Source organism: Lampetra planeri, chromosome 5, assembly GCF_965212315.1.
Source record: "Lampetra planeri chromosome 5, kcLamPlan1.2.h2, whole genome shotgun sequence".
Taxonomy (NCBI): Eukaryota; Metazoa; Chordata; class Hyperoartia; order Petromyzontiformes; family Petromyzontidae; genus Lampetra; species Lampetra planeri.
This window is the reverse complement of record NC_136111.1, coordinates 9514900-9532435: the sequence shown is the minus strand read 5'-3', so window position 1 is coordinate 9532435 and position 17536 is coordinate 9514900. Positions and strand designations below refer to the sequence as shown.

General features: G+C 48.3%; 1 protein-coding gene across 1 annotated transcript; it reads left to right on the top strand.

The window, feature by feature from the left end:
* Positions 1-7111: 7111 nt before the first annotated feature.
* On the top strand, positions 7112-13409 carry LOC144718571 (uncharacterized). Its single transcript, XM_078593943.1, has 5 exons — positions 7112-7300; positions 8286-8498; positions 9068-9127; positions 10150-10560; positions 13404-13409. The coding sequence occupies exons 2-5, from the start codon at positions 8298-8300 to the stop codon at positions 13407-13409; spliced, it is 678 nt and encodes a 225-aa protein (XP_078450069.1). The 5' UTR covers positions 7112-7300; positions 8286-8297.
* The last annotated feature ends 4127 nt before the right edge of the window (positions 13410-17536 follow it).

Genomic DNA, 17536 nt, shown 5'->3' with positions numbered 1-17536 from the left:
TTTGCACCCCCCCTCCCCTCGGGATTCCATGATATGCGCCAAATCAGGGTCATGATTCAATGTGAGAATCGATGTTGTGTCCAGGCAGTCGCACGTGGTTGAATCGGGTTCTCAAGTGAAGCGGGTGGATGGTCTCCAGTCTAAACCGAGGGTTGCAACCGGTCCTAGGTTTCCCAAGATCAGGGAAGGTCCTCTTTTTTAGTTAGCCGTCCGAATTCTGTAGATCTTCATGGGACATTCGTAATTCAATGTAATGGTGTTTGTCAGTTACATGTAGGTCTCCCTTCTTCCCGTGATGTATCCTGAATTTTGGTTACTCAGAGGTGGTAACCCCATCTCAACATGGCCACGAATGACTGCACAATAATGAAAACATTCATGTTAAACTTAGCTATGCATTGAATTTGTCCACATTCCAGCGCTGATAATGAAACATGAATTGGTTATATATATGTTTTATATTATGGCGAATGTATTGGCCGCAGTGGTCACATAAACCAAATACAAACAACTATGAATAGAAAAAAAAACACAAAATTATTACGCGCACGATTGGATGCATGTACCGTGAGTTATAATCAGCCAATAATTGTTGAGAGAAACTGTATTCTAACTGTGCCGCTATCTTGGGCTGATCTTTCGATTCCGAATCCACACGCTACGGGCAACGCCCACGACCGCGTGGTGTCAGTGAGCGGACCTCGACGATGACCTCACAGAACTGCTCTCGCAACTAATTCCATTCGCCTCGTATCGTATCACATGTAGGAACAGTGGCGGAATGATGGGCATCCGAATGCCGTGACTCGCCGGGGAAGGCGAGTCAGTCAGGCTGAGTGAGCATCGCTTTCCTTGAACTCAGACTGAGATGTATTTACCGTCTCCCTCCGGGCCGTCACTTCTGTGCGGCGTCAATTCGAGGAGCGGAATCTTATTTATCCTGACCTCCCATGCTGTGTGGACTGTATGTCAAGGCCGTAATTATAATATATATATAATATATAATATATATTCAAATATGCTCATAATGCCCCCCCCCCCTCCAATATATTGCTATAAAATAGATTTCTGTTTATATGATTGTGGTTATGGTTGTACTTTATTAATCCCTAATCTCTGCCATTACATACAATAAAACAATAAAAAGTAAAAAAGAAAAAACAGAGCAATGTAATACAATACACTATCCGACATTACTGTAAAAAACAAAAGTCCATCCTATGTGGTAGTGAATTTTTTAATATTTTAGGCAGGAAATGGCACGAAATTAGTTTTCAAATTTAGATTATTATTTTTTTGGGGGTGACCCCCAGACCCCCTCTACAATTTGGTCCCCCCCAATGTTGACTCATTGGCTATGGCCTTGCTATATGTTGAAATTATTTTGCTTCGTATGTAGCCAAGCGTGCTAGTCGGAGGTGCGGGACATTGAGCCGCGTAAGGGCTTGGAAAATACTTCATGCATTTGCCTCAGCGGATGCAGTTACCGCCTCTGTTAGACCCCACACGGTTTTAGTTGTCGCAAGTTGGTTCCGCCTATGGGTGCCGGGCAGGCTTGATCCCTGTCACCGCTTCGCCGTCTCAATTGAACTCTTGGCTATTGCTGTTTGGGATACAGACGACATCGAAGGGATTACACCGGGCACGTGACAGCCAAACATCGGCCTATATGCAGATGATTTTCCCGTAGCCGATACGGTGCCCAAAGGCGGCACGGGGTGGGTTGGAGGTGAGAGACGCTGAGATTGATTTCCAGGTTCGTCGGCGAGCAATTATAATTGTATTTATAATTTGCAATTATAATTGCTCGCTGACGAACACAGGAAGCAATCCTGAATTCGCCTGTGATTAAATTGGGTCATGAAGCTTACCGACTAATGGTCTCACCCCCCGGTCACCAATGACAGCACACATCAAAAACAACATCTTACAAAGGTACCTGATTCACCTAAAATCAGCTCTGAGAAACATTACAGATTGGCTGTAATGCGAAGCGCATTAATCTATCACAAGAGCAGTGAGAAGGTGTTGCCCGTGACTGTGTGGATTAGAGGTCACTTGAAAGGATCTCTGAAGTAGTTCTATCACATATGCTTTCGTGGACCGGTTCTCTAACAGTGAGATGGCGGGTGGTGAGGGAGGAGCACTGCACTGTGATATTTCCGAATGGATTCATCTCGTGATATAACACCAACAGCACAACTGGGTCGACTAAGTAAAATTACAAACATAATTAAATAGTCATGAAATAAAAATTAACTCTCCTTTATGTAAATGTTGCCCTTTATGTACAACTAGTCTTGCGATCACATCTTATCACCACAATAAAACCACTATCACGTGCACCACATATTTGTTCAACGTCTTGAGGTGCGATCGCATCACACTACCATGTCACGGGCGCTATAGAGATTGTTTATTATGATTTGGGAGGGATTTGGGCGCTTGATAAACTCCAAATCGCATCGTACTGCTGTCCAGCAGACGCTGCCAGCGCGCGCGTGGCCAGAACTCCGCAGCATTCTCCGCGCTCCCGCTCGAGCACCTCCTAGCAAAGGGGAGCCTGCACGGTGACATGCAGATACACGAGTTGACAGCTCTGAGTCCACTGGCTGCCTCGCGGCGAGCTCTCGATGCTTTAGAAGTTAGAGCGCTCACACTGTTTTGAGCAAACGGGGGATGGAGGATGGAGGGTGGTGGTGGTAGGGGCTTCGATCCTCTGGGACTCATCCATCGGTCAGTGCGCCTGCCTCACTCAGCGGTTCCATTAGCCGCTCCAACCCTCCCCCCACCTGCCAAAACGGCTCCCCATTGATGGCGTGCTATGAGCAGCGATTGGTGATAGGGGAGCTGCGAAGTGCGCAGAGAGACAAGGTGAGAGAGAGAGAGAGAGAGCGAGAGAGGAAGGGAGGCAGGGAGACACCAAGGACTGAGCCAGCCGTGCTGAGATCCTCACGGTCCACGGTTTAATTCCAACCGGAGCGGTCCAGGGCTGATTTCTGGTGGGGGAGACGTCCCTACCACCTACCCCAGAGGATCTAGGGTCCAGGGGGTTAGTGATCTGCAAATAATTCCAAATATTCTATGAGAAATTCAGCTCCGCCAACCCCCACAGGGCATTGTCAATCCACTGCTGGATTGATTTTAGATGCTACATTGTAACTGTCGTTAGCCGTGGCCGGGAATCGAACTCAATGAGTGAACCACCACGCCTCTGAGAAGCTCAATTCGAGACTGGGTTCTCAAGTGTGGCGATTTTAACGGTGTCAGCCTGGTCACCAAATGGTTGCACGCAATTTAAAAAAAAACATTATTTTAAATCTGGTGTACCGTTAATTCGGCATAGTCCAGCTCCGAGACTTTGATTTTTAAGTTTGATTGACCGATGATGCACGCTAGGCATAGACCATGCGCGCCGCTCAACGTATTAATGAAGACACGCCGATATAAAGATTTAGATAACATTGTTTGGGACTCTAATGGTTTCGCTGCATTCATTGAGGTTGGTTAACGCCACGCACTCTCAAAAAAACGGGGTTTTTTTTCTTTCAAGGTTCCACCATCTGACGCCGCTGTCCAATTGATGGATCGCTTCAATTCGAGGGACTCCCAACGCCGCTGTGCTGAGAGTTGACCAGCAGATGGCAGTACAGCAAATGGTTTGTGAAGCCAGAGTCCGGGCCAGATATTTCGCTTGTCGGTACCACCTGAGATGGTTTAACTACAGTGGTTCCAATTCATGTATGTGGCCGATAACAATGAATTCCGTGATAACTATTTAAAATGAGTGGACTATCAAATAATTCGCTCTCATTGGTACACATATATGTCAATTTCTGCTCTGGCTCATGGACTGATGTAGTATTGCCCCCTCGTGTTAAGTGTGTTGGATTTTCTCGAACGTTCTCCGGTTTCCTCACACGTGAAGACAAGCGCTCATTCGTGGAGTTAACCAAACAACTCAAATGTGGCAGGAGCTTCCTGACAAGGAGTCTTGGGACTCAGCGAGGAAGCTCTGCACGACACTTGAATCGCTTTGTTCTACGACCTTCTGACAACCGATTATGCTGGCTTCGGTGAATCCAAAGTTGTCAATAGATCGATCCCTCGTTGTAAGGCAACTTTATATTTGCAATTTCACTAGAACGTAATTTATTAATTAGAGAAGAAATTCGATATAGGTATAGTATGGAAGTCAATGACAAACCGAGGGTTCTATGTACGGAATTTCGTTTAATTGACAATTGTTCCAGGACATCTTTTCCGTATATCAATGGATGCCCAAATTCGTATTTTGAAGTTGCTGAAGCAGACGAATGTACAATATAGACAGATGAGCAAATAGTCCGTAGGACACTCCGACGGCATAACATTATATAAATCTTATATCGTATGTTCCGAATGACAAGATGCGCTTGTTTGCCCTTAAGTCACGCTTCGTTATACGAAAACTCGACATACGGAATTTCGCTTTCAAAAAAACTACAACATTTGTGCAGGATTTCACCCACCCTTCTTCAACGTTCTTCAATAAATGTAACTCAAGATGTCTGGAAAGAGGCAATTACGTGCAAATGATAGCAGGAGTGCAAAAAACCCCATACATTTATTACCTTTGATGTAAGTACTGCACAGCATCTTTTACGTCGCGACTAACTTTGAGTATTTTTTTATGATAACGTTTTCGATTTCTACATGAAATACGGGGCCGAATTTTTCTCCATTGGAACGCATCTCCAATGATATTATTGAAGTCAATAGTGAAATAGGGTTCGATGTGCGGGAATGTCCCTTTAAATATGCGCGGGGAACGTCAGCAACACGTAGAGGCGACAAAACGCACTGATGCAGCACAAGCAACACATTCCCTATTCACCGGTCTCGGGCTCCCCCTTCACCAACCTGCACCAACCAGCGTGGCGAAGTATGGTCAAACAAGCCCCGTGACCGGCACCACGTGGCAAGGCCGTTGTCTCGCGCAGGCGTCGGTAACCAAAATAACAAGAATAGTAATTTTTTTTTAGAATTCGGTCAAATAAAAAATCGATATTTCAAGAGCTGCAATGCACCTCGGTGAATACGAGACGGTGGTGATCTCCTTAATCAATAACGTCAAGGAGCAGCCGCAGATTGCCGACCCCCCCCCCCCCCTGGGTCTGGCGGTTGGTTGTTGAAAGCGCCGAGAATGTACATCCACCAATGCCTCTTGGTGCATCCATCATCGAGGTTTGTTTGGGGTTAGATCGGCAATTAGTACGGTTGGTCACGTAAACAGAACACGGCAATTCGTTACTAGTGCAGAGGATATTTAAGGAACGAAACAGGAGGATTTCTCCACAAATCTGGCTGTCACCTGATGAAGCCAGTTGTAGTTACTGTCGAAACGTCCTACTCCTATTTTTATGAGTAGGACGATTTGCTCTCCAACACACCGGTGTGCTGAGCGAGTAACGAATTGGCACGTTCTGTTTACGTGACAAACCTTACTAATTGGCTGTGTCGGGTGGTGGCGGGTTTAACGACACATTTATATTTACGCGATCTAACCTAAAATAAAACCTACATTATGGATGATATTGGTCGCGAAAGCCTACTACGTCTTGAACTTTCTTGTTGAACTTCGTGACTTCGGGTTTCCACGTTCCGAGGATATGTTCCGGTGAACAGAATCGCGCGCCAACATTTTGAAATGCATCTTGTAAGTGTGGACCCGTCTTTTTGAGCGCACTCATTAAATATGCCCACGTGGTTTTATTTTTGGAGGTGGGGAGAGGGGGGGGTAAGATACCATTCGCCACTGCAGAACCAGATGAAGTATGAAGACAAAAAACGTTCTAGCTCCGACTCTCAGCGCGTGCGACCCTCCACAACAACTCCACGCGTCCATGAGTGATCCTGCTCCGACACCTGCCGGACACTCTCTTTGGCTTTTAACTTTTTTGTTTCGTTCAAAAGTCAACTTGGACGAGATCTACTTTCGTGCTTTGTAGAGCCATTGCCCGAAACGTCACCTATTAGATGTTTTTCTTTTCGTTTAACGCCACAGTGTTATTGACGAATGTGCTGCGTTTAAAATATATCTTAACTGTGCCTGTGCACCCACTGCAGAGCGCAGTAGCGTCACCAAGTTAATGTCGATATATTCTTGAAACGAAATCACTTCCACGGTGCCATTGGGTGGGGAGAGAGGTCTCAGACGCTACTGCTGCTGCTGATGCGCAAATAGATTCCGGTGATTTTACCATCAGTGGTGCATCCACTGCTGGATAAAGACCTCCGCCAGACCGCCGCATCTCTCGTCGCGATTCTGCGATGTGGCAATCCACCTCGCACCTGCACACCAGCTGATTTCATCGTTTACATCTCCTCGGTTTATGTCCACTCGGACGTTCCATTCCTCGTGGGAGGACACGTTTTAAATGTGTACACGTGTGGTATACGTATGCCATGGGGGGGCCTAGGTACACCTTGTAAATATGTACACGAATGTACAGGTGCATTGTTACAACACAGAACCCTGAGAGATGGTAAGGGCCTGGGGAGGCCTTCATCCAGCAGTGGATTAAACATGGCTGATGATGATGACGATGACGATGCCGAGGTGCACCCTGCAATTATAATCAGTTTTCGCGTTTCTAGGTACGCTTCTTGAACGTTTCTGGGTGTCCTTTTTTGAATGTTGATACAACAAACCCTTTGACCAGATCACCTGTAATACGCTTCGCCTCGCCAGAGCTCGGAAGCTAAACAAGGTTGATCTTGGATGGCGTCTGGATGGATGACCACCACGTCCAAAACATTGCCACGGACGAATGAGCAGTTGGTCTGGAGCCGTGTTTCTGGGTACACTCTTTAAAAGCGTCCACGTGTTTTTGTGTACACTTTCTCAATGTGTCTGGGTGGGTGGGAGGAGGGGGGGGGTCTAGAGGTCGTAAATTGGCGCGCGTGCCACCCATTATCCAGCCAATTAACCGCGCTGTGTCCTCCGAGTGCGTTATGAACTTCATGTTTCGTTAAAGTTTAATTTTAATACATAAACCGGAAGGTTATTTGCCGACTCTAGTCCAAATATGAACACGCGCGCGGGCACACACACACGGACAAACACGGGTGAGAGTCCACAGGTGATTGGTGAGCACTCGTTTGAGTGTGTCGGGTTCATTAAACGAGGCTCATTGCAACCGCTCGGTGATTGAAGACAGAGAGGGATTCATGGTCCACACTTCAACAGGACTAAAGTTCGATACCCGTGCGGGGGGTGGGGGTTGTTGTCGTACCCGCGCTTCGTGTGTGTCTACAGGTGAGTCTGCCCGTACGCGTGCGTACAGGTTTCTGTGTGTGCAGAGGTTGGTGTGTACACGTGAGTGCGTGCAGATGAATGCGTGTGTTTGAGGTTGTACCGTGTACATGTGTGTACGGCTATATGTACTGTTGAAAATGTGTGTGTGTGTGTACTGGTGAGTGCGTGTGTACAGGTTGGTGTGAAGGTGAGTGTATACAGCGGTGTGTACGGGTATGTGTATTGGCGCGCGTGTGTAGAGCTGTGCGCGTGCAGTGTGGCTGCATAGGTGCAGTGCAATGTTCGTACAGGCGCGCAAGTGCACACAGGCAGTGTGGGGAGCGGTGGTGGAGCGGTTAGCGCGCTGCGCTATGAACCAGCGACCCGGGATCGATTCCCCCTCTCGGCCAAAACCCAGTAACGATTATCTGAACCCGGTCCTGGGCCTACCCTAGGTCGACTCAGCTTCAAATGAGTGTGTGGTGTGCAAACAAAAGCGGTCGGGCATGGTGCTGGCCACCCCCCACCCCTCGTGTACCGTTCCGGCCTTCTTAGGTACTCGCTAACAGCACTTGCCCCAACAGTCTGTTAGGGCTATACGAGGGATCTTTATCTTTGTCTTTCTGGCCACCCACCCCATCCTGTGTCGTGTTGGCCTTCATTAGGTGCTCGCAAACAGAACCTGCCCCCAACAGGCTGCACAAGTTCAACACGTGGCAGGCTTTCGCGACCAATATTATTCATAATCAACGTTTTTGGGTTTAGATCGCGTTATTTATAAATGTGTCGTAACCCTCCACCACCCGACACGGCCAATCAGTAAAAAAGTGTCACGTTGACAAAAGACAAATAGTTCACTGCTTTAGCCCACCGGTGTGTTGAAGCGTGAAACCACAACATATACAATTTGAGTACGACGTTTCGCTGGTAATTGCATCCAGCATCATCGGGCAATTCGCCAGATTAGGCTGCACTAGGCTATACGGGGGGACCTTTGTCTTTGCAGGTATCGGAAGTCATGCAGCATCAGCAGCACTGCCACCCACGGCTGCGCGCCACCCGCAGCCTGGACCCCGGCCTTTCGGGGGGCCTGGGGGGCGGTGCCCCTGGAGGGGGTCCCCTCTGCCGCTCGGACGCGCTCTCCTCGCTTCACCTCGCCTCCCTGGGACCCCAGACAGACCCCCGCGCACAGCCCGCGGGGGTCAGCTTCGACGGATGGGTGAGGAGTCGGGGGCGGTGGGATGATGATGATGATGATAGTGAGGTAGAGGATGGCATGGGGCAGTGGGTGATGATGAATGTGGATGGCTGGGTGATGGCGAGTGTGGTTTGATGATACGGAGTGTGGATGAGTTAATGATGCAATTGCATGTTGAAATACAAATGTAAATTAAGTCGAATTCGCGAAAATGGATTGTGAATCGTTCTGTGAAAAATTATGTTGCGGCATCCCTCCTCTGTGTGTGGAATATATTTGAGGGGAGCGGTGGTGCAGCGGTTAGCGCGCTGCACTATGAACCTGGAGACCCGGGTTCGATTCCCGTTCACGGCCAGCACCAGTGACGATTATCTGAACCGGTCCCGGGTCTCCCCTAGGTCGACTCAGCCTCAAATGAGTACCTGGTGTGGTGTGTAAACATCGTCACTGGGGAGACAAAGGTGGTCGGGCGTGGTGCTGGCCACCTTCCCCCTCGTGTACCGTTCCGGCCTTCTAAGGTGCTCGCTAACAGCACTTGCCCCAACAGTCTGTTAAGGGGAACTTTTTTTTGTCTTTGTCTCCCCCAACAGGTGATCGTGGAGGGCCAACCTACGTCACGATCAGCCGAGTCCCCCCACACTTCCCGCGGGGTATGGGACCCTCCCCACCCTACTCCCCACCCACCCACCCACCTCACACATCGATGAATCGATTCTAAAATCATAGACTTAGGCCGGTAAGTTTCGTCGCAGCTCGGCATGAGTTTGGCACCAACACGGCTCAGCTCAGCTCAAAAACGCACGAGCGGCTTTGCTTCTCCTGAGTGTGGCTGCAATCACGCAGAGAGACACGGGGAGACGCCGGGGGACACGGAGGGACACGCAGACGCAGGCTCAGGGTCTTGAGACTCGGGTTCGGGACCATTATCAGAGCCGTCTCAAGCCAAGACTAGCAGCGTGATTACATTGCTTGTTGATGATGATGATGGGTTTGGTGATCATTGTGGTCATTGGGAATAATGGGGTCTGGGATAATAATTTACAAAATACGAATGAAGATAATGGGTCGGGTAACCCGATTATTGACGACGATGGGACTAATCATTAAGTGGCTCATGATAATGATTAACAGGTAGTAGGTATATTGATGTTTGCATTATTGATGATGGGGCCACTTAAGATGATGGTACAATACCGTACTATGGATGACGACCGTCGGTCTCTTGACGATGGAAGCTGTGATGATGATAATGGAACTAATGACAATGAAAAACCAATAATGTGTCCAACAATAACATATACAATGTTAGTTTTAACGTCGACGTGGTGCAGTGAAGGCCATAACCAAACATTGAATAAGGCACGATACTGTATAAATATATAACATGAACCAGCCACAATACGTTCAAAATGCCAACATCATCATCATCATTGGCCTCCATCAATCCAATAATGGATGAAGGCCTCCGCAACCGCCACGTCTCAAGATTGTCTGGCCCTGTAACAATGGTCCTTTTACTCAGTTGTCTGACCCTGTGACAATGGTCATTTTCTTCAATTGCACCGACTTGGTGATCGTGTTATGGGTGCTTTAAGTTAAGACAGGCCGAGTTGACCTCAGTGATGCGTCTTGATGGTTTCATTAACGTTTCCTCCCGTCGGTGCTGGTGCAGCCCAGGGGATCTGCGGAAGACTCGGGCTCCAAGAGGGAGGAGGCCGGTGCGGGGGCTCGCAAGAAGCGGTGGAGTTCCCTGCATGGGCCCAGGAGAGATGGTGGAGGGGTACCGGGCCCCGAGGGAGAAGCGGAGGCTCGCAGGAAGCGGTGGAGTTCCCTGCATGGGCCCAGGAGAGATGGTGGAGGGGTACCGGGACCCGAGGAAGAGACGGGGACTCGCAGGAAGCGGTGGAGTTCCCTGCATGGGCCCAGGAGGAACGGTGAAGGGATGCAGGGACTGGAGGAGGAGACGGGGTCTCAGAGGATGATATGGAGTTCTCTGCATGGGCCGGGGAAGGATGGTGGGGAGCTGTGGGGACCCGGCGGTTCCTCGGAGAGAGAATCCTCCTGCTGGCTTGTGTCGCCTGGGGTGAGTTCACACGTGTGTGTGTGTGTGTTCGTACGTGCGTGCGTGTTTGTGTTCGTACGTGCGTGTCTGGCAATTGTGGGGAGCGGGGGAGGCAGCGGTTAGCACACTACGCTAAAAACTTGGCGACACACTCATGGCTAACACCAGGGACGATTATCTGAACCGGTCCTGGGCCTTCCCTAGGTTCACTCGGCCTCAAATGAGTACCTGGTGCGATGCGTAAACATCGCCGCTTGGGAGGCAGGCGGCTGGGCGTGGTGCTGGCCACCCACCTCCTCGTGTGCCGAGCCGGCCTTCATGGGTGCTCGCTAACACCACTTGCCCCAAAGGCCTGCTAAGGTTATACGGGCTATCTTTTCCTTTGTTTTTGTGTGTCAGTTAAAGGTACCAAACGTGCCAGTATTAGTGTGTCCTGGTTCCGAAGTATGTGCGAAAATCTTACATCTGTGCCAGGTTTCATGATTTCCAACCTCACGCTATTCCGAAAGAACCAAGAAGATGAATCCCTGCAGTCACGAAAGCTTTCAATCGAAATATTCCATTCTTGTTTGTGTCAAAACGTTCAGCAGCTAAATAGGCATGTCGAGGTCTGCTCGCCACCACGAGAGGGCTTCAGGAGATAGTTCGTGTCGTTGTGCTGGTCCTCCTGGATTGAGGGAGCACCACACCGACTACGATGGTTTACTATATGGTCCATAGATTGGGTTCATGGCCACGTTCGCACGACTGTGGCTTGACTTTAATGTTCCATTTAATCAGAATAAGAATATATACTCTTTGATTCTTTCGGGTAAAGTCACGTAGGTATGGATTCCTGCAGTCGCGAAAGCTTCACTTCAAGACAGAATAAGAATATTTATTGTTACCGGAGGAATCCAATGAGCTTTAGAGCTTCTTTTCACAGATGTCCAGGAGTTTTCACATATGTTGAAGATGTGCCCATCTCGGCCCAGCATGATAGCTGTATCAAGCTCTCACTTGATACAGCTATCATGCTGTGACGGTTCCACCTGAAGACGGAAGCTTGTGTTGCCTCCGAAACGTCGTGATTTTTATTTTATTTTTATTTTACTTTTATTAATTTTAATTTTTTACCTACGTGACTTTACCGAAAAAACCTAAGAATATGAATCCTTGCAGTCACGAAAGCTTCAAATCTAGAATCCAATGAGCTTCAGAGCTTCTTTTCACAGGTGTTCAGGAGTTTTCACATATGTTGAAGATGTGCCCATGTCGGCCCGTTGATGTTCTGAAGCGGTTGTTGGTGCCCCAGTGTCTTCTAGGCGCTGTATGTCAAAGTCAGGAGGGTGCGATTTTGGGTCTCGAATGGGGTGTTTGTTTATTCCGGAGTAATGATACGGGCAAAGGGCGGGGCCTACCTGAACGGTGGGCGAGATTATAATCAGGCGAGTGGGCGTGGTCTATTTGCAGTAGGCGGAGCCAAGCTGGCGCAGTGACTAAAACTTGTGCCTCGGGGCAAGGTAGACCTGGGTTCGATCCCGAGTCGGACGTCTTTCTGTGTGGAGTGTATCGGTTTCTCGCCCTATTCTGCATGGGTTTCCTGCGGGTTATATGGTTTTATCTCACAGCTTAAAAACAGAAATACATTTATTTTGAGCCAAATATCCCAATGCTCAGAAATTGCGTGCAAAATACTAATTGTGAGATTACACAAAGTAAGATCGCCCTCTACTGCGAAAACATGCCAGAACTCTCCTGATCAAGAGTGAGGCTTCCTGTATAAATGTAATATTGTAAATTACGGCGGGAGACCACTTGACGGTAGCACACTTTATTAACACTTACCTGAGCCACAATAACACGTGTGGTCACTACAGCTCACGCTACACGTTCCATCCGGCTACACACACACGGGCTCTCCAGCCCCGTAGCTTCCAGGGGAACTTACAGACCCACCCCAGCTTGGGTATGGATCACGACCACTGGGTCCCGCCACCCGGCCCTCACACGGACGTCCGGCCGCGGGTCCCAAGGTCCCGCCTCTGAGCCACACAGGGTCCCGGCCCTTACAAGGACAGCGGGGCTAGGGGTCTCAGGGCCCTATCTCTTCCTCCTCCGTCTTCCGTCTTCACTGGTTACTAATTCCCCGAGCGCCCGCGCGCATCCCCCTTTATAGTCCTCCGCTCCCGAGGGGGCGGAGCCTATGCGGACCGCGATGTGAGCACCCACTCTAGTTGACCAATCACCACGCGCTGCCACACGATCCCTTTTGCCAGCGCGTATCACCACTACATCAACAACTGGTTTAAATAATTATAATAGTCACGAGTGCGAGGCTGCTCAGTGTGTATGAGGCTAGTGGCTGAGTTGGTGTGGTTATGGAAAAGTTGCTGGGGCTGACAGATGTAGAAGTTGCTAGCTAGCCGTGTGCTCTGGTTGAGCCTCCCAGATACTTCGTAGCTTTAAGTGACAATATATGTAGATCCCTCGAGCGTTTAGTAACTAAACTATAAACATGGGTCCGTTCTGTGTCCTCCTATCAAACAAGACTTCAATTTGTACGTTTCCTCAATGAGAATCGAGCCTGGCACATACCTTGTATTGATGGTGAATGGCTGTTTTTGCTGTTTTTAGAGCGACAGCTCACACAAAAGGTGCTTTTTGTAGGCACCTAAATACGCTAAGGTGCCCATGGGCAAGGTCCCCTACAGCACGCTTTGCATGCCTTGCTCCTCCGATTAGCACGGTTGGCTACGTACGGCGCGAAAGAAGTTGAGCATGCATACATGTCACATGATATAACCATCTTGCGAGTTTTAATACACAATTGATTGACGTCACTAAAAGTTGTATTTTTATCTTACCGTTATGTGTTTTGGCAGGGGTAGGACAATGAGACGAATGACAAAGTTTCGACCTTTTTACAAATCACCATATTGTATTTCAGCCGTTGTCGGAATTCCGTCAGAGATTCTCATCATTCGTGAAAAAGGGGTCAAATTTGGTGTTGCTGTTGTTGATGTTTGTGAGTGTTTGTTGAAATTACATTTTTTAGGAGGCGCTGGAGCGTGAACGCGTGCTCGTGCATGCGTTTGGCAGGCGATGCGACCTCCTCTGCGTTTAATGATTTCAAAATAATTATCGCATTAACAATGATGCATAAACCACAGTGACCGCGTCAACAGGCGGAGAATGCAGCTGTGGTCAAAGAAAGGCGACGGGTGCGATTAATTAATAACGCCGAACGTTTTCGGCACCGTTTTCTTTCACAATCAGAGCCAACGTCTCCCAACTAATCACGAATTATCCTGCAAAATCTAAAAACTGCTAAAACTGCTTTTTAAGTTCCCGCAGTGTCCAAATAGTCCCAAACAAACATGGAACGATGGTTCGACGGTTCCAACCACTCGCCAACGTTGGCCCAGCATTGGCAAGTGGGCCAACATTGGCAAAACGTTGCATCTTCTTGGTTCTTTCGGTAAAGTCACGTGACTTTACCGAAAGAACCAAGAAGATGAATCCCTGCAGTCACGAAAGCTTTAAATCGAAAACGTTGCATGTTTAACTGGATTGCGTTTGCCTTTAACGCCAGCGAAGACGCCGTTGGTAGTACAATTCCAGCACCAAGATGAGAGGCGACACGCAAGAAAACACAGCTACTGCTCCCTTTTACAGTCCCATTTATATAGGCAGCAGCTGAAATAATTACCCAGCCACACCCTGGGGCAACGTATTCTCTCTCACACCGTTTGAATAACTATTGTTATTTAACACTACACTCTGCTGATGAGACTCCTAATGTAGTCCGCGCCGTGTCACTGACACATTGGGCAACCCAGTGCCTCCACTTGTCAAGGCCTTGTGACATATAACCCAGTAACACAGTTGACGCTACATTATTTTGCGCTGTTTGATTCCAGCCCATCAGTGGTCGCCTTTGTCTTCACTTGGCATTTTCCAGGACACACACGAATCCCTGCTAGGTCCTTCCCTCTGATGCCATGTGCTTTATATGGGGCTCAACTAGTCCAGTCGTCATTATTTGCTAAACGATGTGATGAATGGCTGATTGGTCCGTTGACAGACTTCTTTTGTTATCATGCCCTTCCAGGATGTATGCAGCACCCAACTATCTGTAGTGGGGGGCAGTAGGGCAGGGGGTAAGATGCCACCTTGCCCCCGGTACAAACAAATGTCTGGATACACCTTGGAGCGATCATGTTCACACAGCTCTGAAATACATTGAGTACTAATTTATTGGAAAACAAAGGTTGGCTTTTGGTACAATTACTTGTAATTTCCAACAATGGTTCAGGGCTGCCAACAAGAGATGAGCATTGCCCAAGGTCTGCTTGCGCTGAGACACTGGGAGATTGATCCCCTTGAGGTACGTTCAAATCCTCGCCGGTCAACGAGGATCTTGTCTCATTGTGATGTTCAAATCCTTGTTGATTCGTTGGCGTGTGAGGTCCGTGTCACTAAGTGTGAAAATGCGCCCTCGTGTGTCCGCACTGAGGGCTGCTGCTTTAACATGTTGAAACTGGTTGGTCCGTGAAGTCGTGTCTGTGCTGTGTATGTCAACTAGACTTTGTATTGGCAGTGACGCCTACGTGTCCTCATAATGAATTCATCTGGCTTTGAGACGTTAAAATATATACGGTATATATATATTCGCCGAACGATTTGCTAGTCTGGCTCCATGAGCCTCGTCCGTTCATACCGAGGCATCATAATGCTTATTCTAAACGTGCCCTAGTCTGGCCTGTTGAGACTTCAGCATTGAAAGTGAAACGTAAGAATCCCAAACGTGCATTAGTCTGGCTTCATGAGCCTTGTGAGTTAGCAGTGGATACTCAATCCTCAAGGTATATTTGTCTCCTGTGACCATTTGAGGTTAACACTGGAACCTATGAATCCAAATATACCTTAGTCTGGCTTCCTGAACCTCTCACATATTAAGGTACCGTGGTCGAATGGACCTATGTGAAATGAATATTGAACCCTAAGAATCTTACTTTTGTCAGTCTGGCTTTGAAACTTCAGTGTGAACACTGAGCCTACACAATACGAAACCTATCTTCTGTTCATAATCTTCTCTGAAGCATCAGAAATTGTTCGTCACGCCACAGAAGTTCGTGCCGTAAGCCCGCGCCCCTTACCAACTGTAAGTCATCAACATCATCAGCCATTGTCTATCCACTGCTGAATGAAAGCCCCCACACCATTCCATACCTCACGGTGGAATGGAGCTTCTGCACGCAAATTACTAAAAACGAATGAACTATTTTTATTTTACCGGATAAGGCCCACTGAGCTGCATAGCTCTTTTTCAGAAGCGGCCTGGCCACAAATGATAGCTCAACGAGGTGGCTCATCGCGTGGAATTGTATAGCAGCCAAATACTCTAAACCAGCGGTTCCCAACCTTTCTGGCACCAGGGACCGGTTTCGTGGAAGACAATTTTTTCACGGACCGGGGGAAGAGGGGGTCATCATTGGGTCTTTCCCCCTTTTCAAAGAAGCTCTCCAGCGACGTTTGTTTTTTACTCATTTTGCCTCTGGGTTAGCAGCTCGTGGGCTTACACCAACACTGTGACTGAGACAAGTGCGCAGTGCGGGAAAGAGGCGCGGACGGAAGTGGTAAATAAAATAATGGGGGCGGGCCACGCGCTGACTCACCGCTCACCTCCTGCTGCTGTGCGGCCCGGTTCCTAACAGGCCACGGACCTGTACCGGTCCGCGGCCCCGGGATTGGGGACCTCTGCTCTAAACGCGTGACGTTGATTTTTAATGTGGAGGGTAAAAACTGGAGGACCCGCCGAAAACTCCATACCACCACGGGGAGAACATGCGAACTCCAAATATACAGGCGTCACGGTCGGCATTGAACCCACGACCTCCTGTATACAAGGCGAGGTAGTTAACACCTCGCCACCGTGCTACCCCACGAATTGATCTATAACGCCCCGGTAGACGGCCTGTTGGACACGTTCCCTCATTTGACTGCCGCTCCGACGTTAGGCTCGACCATCGGCCATCATCTCTTCCAGCCATTGTTTGCCCAAGCCCACGTCTCTGAATAAAATAAGTTGGCTTGGGTAGAAGACGTCGCTAAAAATGGATGGACGATGGTTAAAAAATATATATATATAAATAATTATGTGGTTATTCTAAATTTGAAGTTTTCGTGACTGCAAGGGTCCATACTCTTTGGTTTTTTCGGTAAAGTCACGTAGGTGGGAAAAACAATTGTAATCACGACTCTTCGGAGGCAACACAAGCTTCCGTCTTCAGGTGGCACCGTCACAGCAAAATGACTGTATCAAGTGGTAGCCAAGGAATGGAAGGTGTTCGACAGGACATCCACCGAAGAGATGGAACAATTTCAATCAGTTCGTGTGCAAAGCTAGGTAGATTATTACATCGCACGATCGGGGGAGGTAGCAGTGATTTGTGGTGGCCTTTATCCGGCAATGGATTGACCAATGCCAGGGATCGGCAACCAAAATAACGAGTCATTTTTTTTTATCGAGTTCGGTAAAAAAAATTGATAATGCCGACCCCTGGCCACGTCTAATTATATTCTCGTGAATAACAGACACACACAGCTCGTGGCTAACGTTTGAAGACTATGTCAGATTAAAATATATATTTTTTTCCCTTTCGTTGATAAGCATTCTCTCTCGTCGTGTTCTACAAATAATTTCCCTTTTGCTATAGCCCCTTTAATTTAAATATGAATTGCAAATACAACAAACAAAAAAACCCGTCCGTGCTCTTCATTAGCAAGCACGCCTTGCTCATTCAACTCTCCGCATGAATAGGACATCTCCAGGGTTCCAATAATGATGGCAATGTTGATGTACATCAAAGGGGTCTCTAATGGGGTAGCCATGCACCACGACGCTACGGGTGGTACCCTGAGCCTGTTAGTGAGTCCCACAGAGTCGAGGCTCGAATCCAGAGGCCCGTGATTGAAGGAAGCCACGTGTATTGAAGCCGAACAAGGCATACGC